At 45.5% G+C, this 10,251-nt stretch overlaps 1 protein-coding gene across 1 annotated transcript; it reads left to right on the top strand.

Moving 5' to 3' along the window:
• Positions 1 to 6,174: 6,174 nt before the first annotated feature.
• On the top strand, positions 6,175 to 7,322 carry LOC123447619. Its single transcript, XM_045124227.1, has one exon. The coding sequence runs from the start codon at positions 6,358 to 6,360 to the stop codon at positions 7,123 to 7,125; it is 768 nt and encodes a 255-aa protein (XP_044980162.1). The 5' UTR covers positions 6,175 to 6,357; the 3' UTR covers positions 7,126 to 7,322.
• Positions 7,323 to 10,251: the final 2,929 nt, after the last annotated feature.

Raw genomic sequence — 10,251 nt, 5'->3', positions numbered from 1 at the left:
GATGAAATAAGATAGTAACTTGTTGGAAGTGATACATTTTGATGTATGCAGTCCAATGGGTACTGTGGCACGCAGTGGATATCATTATGTTCTTACTTCACTGACGATTTGAGTAGATACAGGAGTATTTACTTAATGAATCACAAGTCTGAAATGTTGAAAAGTTCAATTCCGTTTCAGAGTGAAGTTCGTCGTAACAAGAGGATAAACTGTCTACGATATGATCATGGAAATGAATATCTGAGTTACGAGTTTTGGTACGCAGTTAAGACAATGTGGAAATTGTTTCGCGGTTCATGCCACCTGGAACATCATAGTGTGATGATGTGTCTGAACGTCATAGCCACGCACTATTTGGTATGGTGCATACTATGATGTCTCTTATCGAATTACCACTATCGTTTATGGGTTATGCATTAGAGACAACCGCACTCACTTTAAATAGGGCACCGCGTATTTCCGTTGAGATGACACAGTATAGACTGAGGTTTAGAGAAATCTAAACTGTCGTTTCTTGAAAGTTTGGGGCTTCGACACTTATGTGAAAAAGTTTCAGTCTGATAAGCTCGAACCCAAAGCGGATAAATGCATCTTCATAGGATATCCAAAACAGTTGGGTACATCTCCTATCTCAGATCCGAAAGCAAAGTGTTTGTTTCTAGAAACGGATCCTTTCTCGAGGAAAGGTTTCACTCGAAAGAATTGAGTGGGAGGGTAGTAGAACTTGATCAGGTTATTGAACCATCACTTCAACCAGTGTGTAGCAGGGCGCAGGAAGTTGTTCCTGTGGCGCCTACACCAATTGAAGTGGAAGCTGATGATGGTGATCATCAAGCATCGGATCAAGTTACTACAAGCCTCGTAGGTTGACAAGGTCGCATACTACTACAGAGTGATACGGTAACCCTGTCTTGGAGGTCATGTTGTTGAGCAACAGTGAACCTACGAGTTATGGAGAAAGCGATGGTGGGCCCAGATTCCGACAAATGGCTGGAAGCCATGAAATCCGAGAGAGGATCCATGTATGAAAACAAAGTGTAGACTTTGAAAGAACTACTTGATGGTCATAAGACTATTGAGTAAAGATGGATCTTTAAAAGAAGACAGACGATGATGGTGATAAGTCACTATTAAGAAAAGCTCGACTTGTCGCAAAGATGTTTTCGACAAGATCAAACAGTTGACTATGATGAGACTTTCTCACTCGTAGCGATGCTAAAGGTCTGTTAGAATTATGTTAGTTGTTGATGCATTATTTATGAAATATTGCACGTAGGATGTCAAAACATTGTTTTCTCGACGGTTTCCTTGAGCAAACATTGTATATGATACAACCAGAAGGTTTTGTCGATCCTAAAGATACTAGCAAGTATGCAAGCTCCAGTGATCCTTCAATGGACTGGTGCAAGCATCTCGGAGTTGGAATATACACTTTGATGAGATGATCAAAGATTTTGGGTTTGTACAAGGTTTATGAGAAACTTGTATTTCCAAAGAAGTGAATGGGAGCACTATAGAATTTCTGATAAATATATGTGGTTGACATATTGTGGATCAGAAGTAATGTAGAATTTCTGTAAAGCATACAAGGTTGTTTGAAAGGAGTTTTTCAAAGGAATACCTGGATTGAGCTACTTGAACGTTGAGCATCAAAGATCTATGGAGATAGATCAAAAACGCTTAATGGAAGTTTCAACAAGATGCATGCCTTGACAAGTTTTTGAAGGAGTTCAAAATAGATCAGCAAAGAAGGAGTTCTTGGTTGCGTTGTGAGGTGTGAATTTGAGTAAGACTCAAAACCCGACCCCGGCAGAATAAAGAGAATAGACGAAGGTCGTCTTCTATGCCTTAGTCGTAGAATCTAAAGTATGCCATGCTGTGTACCGCACCTGATGTGTGCCTTGACTCAAAGTATGTTGAGAGGTACAGAGAGTGATCCATAATTGAATCACTAGCAGCGGTCAAAATTTATCCTTAGTAACTAATAGACTAAGGAATTTTTCTCAATTATGGAGGTGGTTAAAGAGTTCATCGTAAAGGGTTACGTCGATGCAAGCTTTGACACTAATCCGAATAACTATGAGTAGTGAAACGGATTCGTATAGTAGAGTAGATATTTGAAGCATTTCTGAATAGCACGTAGTAGCAGCATCTATAAGATGACATAAATATTTGTAAAGAACGCACGGATCTGAAAGTTTCAGAACCGTTGACTAAAACCTCTCTCACGAGCAAGACGTGATCAGACCCCATAACTATATGGGTGTTGGATTCGTTGGAATCACATGGTGATGTGAACTAGATTATTGACTCTAGTGCAAGTGGGAGACTGTTGGAAATATGCCCTAGAGGCAATAATAAATTAGTTATTATTATATTTCTTAGTTCATGATAATCGTTTATTATCCATGCTATAATTTTATTGATTGGAAACACAGTACTTGTGTGGATACATAGACAAAACACTGTCCCTAGTAAGCCTCTAGTTGACTAGCTCGTTGATCAAAGATGGTCAAGGTTTCCTGGCCATAGGCAAGTGTTGTCACTTGATGACGGGATCACATCATTAGGAGAATCATGTGATGGACTAGACCCAAACTAATAGACGTAGCATGTTGATCGTGTCATTTTGTTGCTACTGTTTTCTGCGTGTCAAGTATTTGTTCCTATGACCATGAGATCATATAACTCACGGACACCGGAGGAATGCTTTGTGTGTATCAAACGTCGCAACGTAACTGGGTGACTATAAAGATGCTCTACAGGTATCTCCGAAGGTGTTCGTTGAGTTAGTATGGATCGAGACTGGGATTTGTCACTCCGTGTGACGGAGAGGTATCTCGGGGCCCACTCGGTAATACAACATCACACACAAGCCTTGCAAGCAATGTGACTTAGTGTAAGTTGCGGGATCTTGTATTACGGAACGAGTAAAGAGACTTGCCGGTAAACGAGATTGAAATAGGTATGCGGATACCGACGATCGAATCTCGGGCAAGTAACATACCGCAGGACAAAGGGAATGACATACGGGATTATATGAATCCTTGGCACTGAGGTTCAAACGATAAGATCTTCGTAGAATATGTAGGATCCAATATGGGCATCCAGGTCCCGCTATTGGATATTGACCGAGGAGTCTCTCGGGTCATGTCTACATAGTTCTCGAACCCGCAGGGTCTGCACACTTAAGGTTCGACGTTGTTTTATGCGTATTTGAGTTATATGGTTGGTTACCGAATTTTGTTCGGAGTCCCGGATGAGATCACGGATGTCATGAGGGTTTCCGGAATGGTCCGGAAACGAATATTGATATATAGGATGACCTCATTTGATTACCGGAAGGTTTTCGGAGTTACCGGGAATGTACCGGGAATGACGAATGGGTTCCGGGAGTTCACCGGGGGGGCCCACCCACCCCGGGGAAGCCCATGGGTGTTTGGGGTGCCACACCAGCCCTTAGTGGGCTGGTGAGACAGCCCAAGAGAGGCCTATGCGCATAGGAAAGAAAATCAAAGAGGAAAGGAAAAAAAAGAAGGAGGTGGGAAAGGGAAGAAGGACTCCACCTTCCAAACCAAGTGGATTTCGGTTTGGGAGGGGGAGACCTTCCCCCTTGGCTCGGCCGACTCCCTTGGGAGTCCTTGGACCCCAAGGCAAGTCTCCCCCCTCCTCCTCCTATATATAGTGGGGTTTTAGGGCTGATTTGAGACGACTTTTCCACGGCAGCCCGACCACATACCTCCACGGTTTTTCCTCTAGATCGCGTTTCTGCGGAGCTCGGGCGGAGCCCTGCTGAGACAAGGTCATCACCAACCTCCGGAGCGCCGTCACGCTGCCGGAGAACTCTTCTACCTCTCTGTCTCTCTTGCTGGATCAAGAAGGCCGAGATCATCGTCGAGCTGTACGTGTGCTGAACGCGGAGGTGCCGTCCGTTCGGTACTAGATCGTGGGACTGATCGCGGGATTGTTCGCGGGGCGGATCGAGGGACGTGAGGACGTTCCACTACATCAACCGCGTTCACTAACGCTTCTGCTGTACGATCTACAAGGGTACGTAGATCACTCATCCCCTCTCGTAGATGGACATCACCATGATAGGTCTTCGTGCGCGTAGGAAATTTTTTGTTTCCCATGCGACGTTCCCCAACATGAAAGTGGGGGTAACGGGTGGATTCTTTCCCCCACTATATAATGGGGTCTTCTTCCCCATTGGATTTCTATCCGTTGAGCTCGTGTTCTTCCCCCTTTGTTGACCTTCTTTGAGCTTGGTAACTCTCAATCCGTCCAATGATTCTTGCTCCTTTTTGAGGGAAAAGAGAGAGAAGATCTAGATCCACATTTCCACCAATCACTTTCTACTCTAAGTGAGGGGAACCCCTTGGATCTAGTTTTTGGAGTTCTTGGTGTTCTTCTTTGTTCTTCCTTTCATTTTCCACCATAGCATTAGTTGTTGTGGTGGGATTTGGGAGTGAAGGACTTGGGTACTCCATGTGCCCTTGCCCGTGCATTTGGTGCATAGGTTGGGATTCTTTACGGTGATACGTGGAAGTGAAGTTTGAGAAGCTTATTAACCTTTGGTACTTGGTACCGTACAGATTGTTCTTCGTGGATGCTTTGGCGTCCTAGAAGCTTGGTGGTTCCTCGGAGCTCAATCATTGTGATGTAAAGCTCCGGCAAGCGTCGGGGTCTCCAATTAAGTTGTGGAGATTGCCCCGGGCATTTGTGATCACCTCGAAGCCATATGTCATTGTGGTGAAGCTTCGTTGTGTTGTTGGGAGCCCCCAATTGAGTTGTGGAGATTGCCTCAACCTTGTTTGTACGGGTTCGGTGACCACCCTCAAGGTCCCAGAGTGGAATCACGACATCTTGCATTGTGCGAGGGCGTGAGGAGATTACGGTGGCCTTAATGGCATCCTCGGGAGCATTGTGCCTCCACACCGCTCCAAACGAAGATTAGCATCCGCAAGGGTGTGAACTTCGGGATACATCGTCGTCTCCGTGTGCCTTGGTTATCTCTCACCCGAGCTCTTTACTTTAGCACTTTACTTTGTGACAGCCATATTGTTTCTTGTTGTATATCTTGCTATCACCTAGCTATTTATCTTGCTTAGCATTAGAGCATCTCCAACAGGCGCCCAAAAACTGCTCCGCGCGCTAAAAGATCCGTTTTTTGGGCGCCGGACTGCTCCAGCAGAAGTTGCAAAACACTGCGCGCCCTAAATTTTTTTGGACGCGCGCTCAAAAACGCTATCGCGCGCAGCATTTTTGGTGCGCCGGCTTACGCGCACAGCAAACTCTGAGCTTCTGCAGATGGGACCGCTGGCTCGGAGTGGATTGGGTGCCGCACTAGCGCGCGTCTGTTGGAGATGCTCCGGTCCCCGCGCTTCAAAACTGCTACAGTGCGCGCTAAAAAATTTATTGGGCGCGGATTTTTTGCGCTACCGTTGGAGGTGCTCTAAGTTGTTAGTGCACATAGGTAAGCCTAGTTGTTTTAGATTTTGTGTGCTTGATAAATTATACGTTAGTTTTATTCCGTATTTGTTCAAGCCTAAATCATAATTATTTTAAAGACTATTCACCCCTAGGCGACATCCACGTCCTTTCACTTGCGTGAAGAGGAAGGTCTCTACAACCCATGAAGGATGGCATCAAGTGATGACCGTCATCAAAGTTGCAATGTACAAGTTTAAGTGGAGCATCGCGAAGAGATCATGCTTGAAGCTTGACGTACATTATGATAACATTAAACTTGTGAAGATGTATCAAAAAATGTCTAACCCATAATAAAGTATAAAGGAGCAATCAACTAATCTTTATCAAGCCAACGCAATAAAAAAATGGTCTATCTTACGAAAATCAAGACAGTTATCACTTGCTGCCAAGCAGGCACCGTGCAACAACTTATCGTCCATCGTCGAATATGGGGTCATCGTGGCTGCTTCAAAGTAGACAGCTCGTTATCTATGGTGACTAGCTCAAAAAAAAAAAAAATAGTGACGAGGAGGGAGAGTTTGCTTCCGCAAGGGACGCAGACTCCAGTCTAGTGACGCAGCGGAGACCGGAGAGTGACAGGGACGGGAGTCTGCACCCGGTCCGGTGGCGACCAAACCAGACCAAGCCAAGCCAAATCAAACCGTGTGCTCTGCTCTGCTTCCGTGTGGTGTCGTTGGTCGCACCCACTGTTTCCACGGACGGACGCCCAAAACCACGAGCTGGAGCGCCCACCGTTCCTTCCACCCGGCCGCCGTCGTCTCCTCCCGCGCTTGCTTTATCTACCGCTCGCCTCTGCTCCCACGGCTCCACATCCATCCATCCATCCATCCATCATATACCTCATCGTAGGAGCGCTCAGCGGCAATGTGCAGAGCACCGGTGGACGACCTCGGCCGGCTCGCGCCGCGGCCCCGGACACGGCGCCTCGACGTGCGCGCCTTCTACCTCCGCCTATCCTCCTCATCACCCACGTCGACGCCGCCAGCGGAGCTCACGCTGCTCTACCGCCCGGCCATCGGCGGCGCAGCCTTGGAGCTGGCCGGCCGCGCGCTCCCGCCGGCCAGCCCCGCCGAGGTCGCCCTCGCCCGCGTGCGCGGCGCCAAGGACGACGATGCCCCGGCGTACGCCAGCGCGGACCGCGTCTCGGCCGCCGAGGGCGCGCGCTTCGAGGTGTACGACGGGAAGGAGCTCGCGGCCGAGGGCGCCTTCTTCTTCGCGCGGGGGCTCGACGGGTGGCGCGTCGAGTGCCGCCGGCCGGCCGCGTCGCGCTCGCGGGTGGCGGAGGTGCTGGTCCTCGCCAAGGGCGGCGCGCTCATAAGGGCCAGGGCCAGGGCGGCGAGGCGGGCCGGTCTCGGGTGCAGCGCGACGCCGCTCGAGGGGATACCGGAGGAGGGGCCGTGCGGGTGCCAGTGCGGGGCATGCGGGGACGACGACTGGGAGATGGTCGGAGACAGCAGCGACGATGACGCCGACGCCGACGCCGGCCACGGGTTGAAGGAGGAGGAGGAGGTGGACGCGGATTCGATGCGGTGGGCGCTGGAGATGGGCGCCTGGGCGGTGTGCGTCGGGGTCGGCCTGCTCGCCACCGCCCGGCGGTTTAGCCGGAGCCGGAGGAGGGCCGCGCTCCGGTGATCCCTTCCCGCCCGCCGAAAAGGGAGGAATTTGTTTAGCTTACTGTTCTTTTCACCGAGTCAACCAACCAAAAGTGTATATATTCACCGGATTTTGCACTAGTTTATTTCTCTAGCGATTTTGTCAAGCTTTCTGTGTATGTAATGTGATGTGTAGATACGCTCGCTCCGAAGGAATCCATAACTGTTGACGAGTTCCATTGCCGGATCATCAACATGAAAACCATTCTTAGCACTTTTTTCTCATCTGACAGAAACAAACTGAAATTGGCACCCAAACTGCAACCGCCATCGCACCAACATGTTTATATAGAATGGAAAGAAAGAAAGGGGTGCAGCTCCTGTTCTGAATATATTCAAGGAAAATTATAAAGAGAAGCGCGGCACCATAACTCTCTCATGCAGGGCTCGCGCAGCCCCATGCGCATGCAAAAATCTTCCACCTCATGCTTACATCATCACATTCAATGCTTTTTTAAATTTTAAAAATAATTTATCTCACAGATTAATAACTTTATTCAAGATTTGTATTTTAAATTTTAAAAATAATTTATCTCATAGATTAATAACTTTATTCAAGATTTGCTTTCATCGTTAGGTTCGTCTCGACGAGACCTTCAAAATAAGATCACATGTTGACATGTTTCGTTGGTTTTTTTTTCACCGTTCCTAGTTGTCACATTTATGTCATCATAGTTGTTATCTTACGGATCTATAGTTGTCACAAAAGTTATACATAGTTATCAGGACAATACTTTTATACTTTTTAAGCATTGCAATGTTATGTGAAGCTAAAAAGTAGGTATTAAAACACTAACAACAAGCAAGTAAATGCATGAACCAGCACAAGTACAATGAATCAAGTTTTTTAGTGGGGTATATCGACATTCATAAATCTGATAACCAAGTTGATTTAATGTGAAAACTATGTAACAAATAATATGACAAGTAACTGATAGTAATCTGGCAAGTACCGAAGAAAACAAAAGTTATCGAAACATGTCGACATGGGAGCTAGTTTTGAAGATCTCGTCGCGAAAAAGTCAGTGATGAAAGCGGATCATTAATAGAATTAACATTTTTTTAGATAAAACTTTTTAAATTTCAAACATTAAAGGGAATCTTGATGATGTCATTGCATGCATGCATGATAAAGAGAGGGGAATTTGCGGCTGCATGTCCAAACTATTTAAAGTAATAAGTATGCAACTAGAAGAACATATTAATTTTGCATGCATACTAACGTTCCATTAGCTGAACCGCCGCACCGTAAGACCCAGGTGCGGCGCCGCTCCGTAGTGTGGTCCCGACTACTCTGCATCGCTTCCACTCGTATGGTGCTCGGGAGGTGCCTGCCGCCACCCCACACATGTTGGCCTTAGATAGGGCCCGCGCCGTTGCCACGCAGCCGCAGGTCACCCACGTAGCCCCAACTCCACCTCGTGCCACGACCAGCGCCTCGAGCCATAGCCGGCCCTCGTCTCCGAGCGGCCAGACCTTCGGTGAATTTGAATTTGAATGTGTGGCTGTAGATGCTCGGCATTCCTGGCAAACTGAGCAACAACATCTTGGGACATGGAGTATAGTACAAAGTGCTCGATTAAACTACAATGGCCCTGTTTGGATACTCTAACTCGGTTAGAGGTTAGAGTTAGATTCTAACTCTAGACTAACCCTAAACTAACTCTAACCAAAAAGGTGTTTGGATGGAAGGGTTAGATTGCCAATAAATGCACTTTTTCCAATCATTTGGCTCCTTTATCTAGGATTTTGTGTGGTGGAGGGAGAGAGAAAAGTAACTTTTTCGGGGCCCCACCTAACTCTAACCCAAAAAAGCACCTCTTAGGTGGGTTAGATTTTTTGGATGAGTTATATGCATCTAACCAACTCTAACCCATCCTGTTTGGATTTTTAAGGGTTAGATGAGTTCAATCTAACCAACTCTAACTCTAATCCTAAGATCCAAACAGGGCCAATGTGAAGATGAAGGGTAAATTTGTCGGGTCCTTATCCAGAAGCAGGTAGCCGACATGAGCACAGAAGCACTTGCAAAATAAGCAAGTCATCACAAGCCTTGACCTTACGATCCTTTCCGGAGGATCTTTATCTATTCGGACCATTCTGACTTATGGTTTGTCCAAATCCTCCGGAAGAATGCCACAGCTTCAGCAGCAAGAAACTGTATTTGCGACTACCAGTATGTATGTTGAACCAAAAAACACGCTCCTAGTTTCATTCTGGCATCCAGAATAACATTGAACATGTGGAACATTATTGTTTCGTTCATATTACAGCTTCGTCATAACCTGCCACTAAATGTCAATAAAACTCACTGAATTATATCTCAGACCAGATGATTGGGCAGGTTTCTATTGGAAATACACTTTAGTTTCTGGTTGTATATGCATCATATATAAAGATTTTAATAATTAATTAAAAAGTTAAAATAATTCCAAAATATTTTTAGAATAAACTTGTCTTTGTTTTGCACTAGTATATATTTTTTCCATAAAAAAGGCAACATTGATTTCTAGGCAAAAAGACAAAACTTATTTGGTATCATAGGTCAGTATTCTAACTATTTTAACCAAAAAGTTGTATTTTTTTTAAAGAAATCAAAGTGTAATTTTTCTCACAAGTACAATGAAAAGTCAATTTTATTTTAAAAACATTTTAATTTATTTTTGACATTTTATTGAATTGCTATTATATATATATATATATATATATATATATATATATATATATATATATATATATATATATATATATATATCCAGGTTTTAAAAGTTTCCGTCCAAGTTTCTATGTCGTGCCTAAACTTGGGCATCACTATTCCCACTAGTTAGTTACACGTGCCTTCCACGTGAGAGTAAGTGCGAGGATATTGATTTACCATGTCATAATAGGTAAACATATAAACTTGGGCATTAGTGCGTATGCTATTTCTCTTTCTTTTTTTTCTAAAGATAATGCAGGCTATTTTGGTGTAGGACGTATTACGATTTGATGATACGATCAATCATGCAAGATCTAATCTAGGGTAAACACATCGACTTCCCACGGGCGTACTCCTCCTCTGGCGTTCCCGCTGGCGGCAGGGGAGGAAACCCTAGCCGTCGTCGGA

The sequence above is a fragment of the Hordeum vulgare genome, chromosome 4H (assembly GCF_904849725.1).
Source record: "Hordeum vulgare subsp. vulgare chromosome 4H, MorexV3_pseudomolecules_assembly, whole genome shotgun sequence".
In the NCBI taxonomy this organism is placed as follows: domain Eukaryota; kingdom Viridiplantae; phylum Streptophyta; class Magnoliopsida; order Poales; family Poaceae; genus Hordeum; species Hordeum vulgare.
Note: the sequence above shows the minus strand (reverse complement) of the source record. Positions and strands in the feature narration are given on the sequence as shown.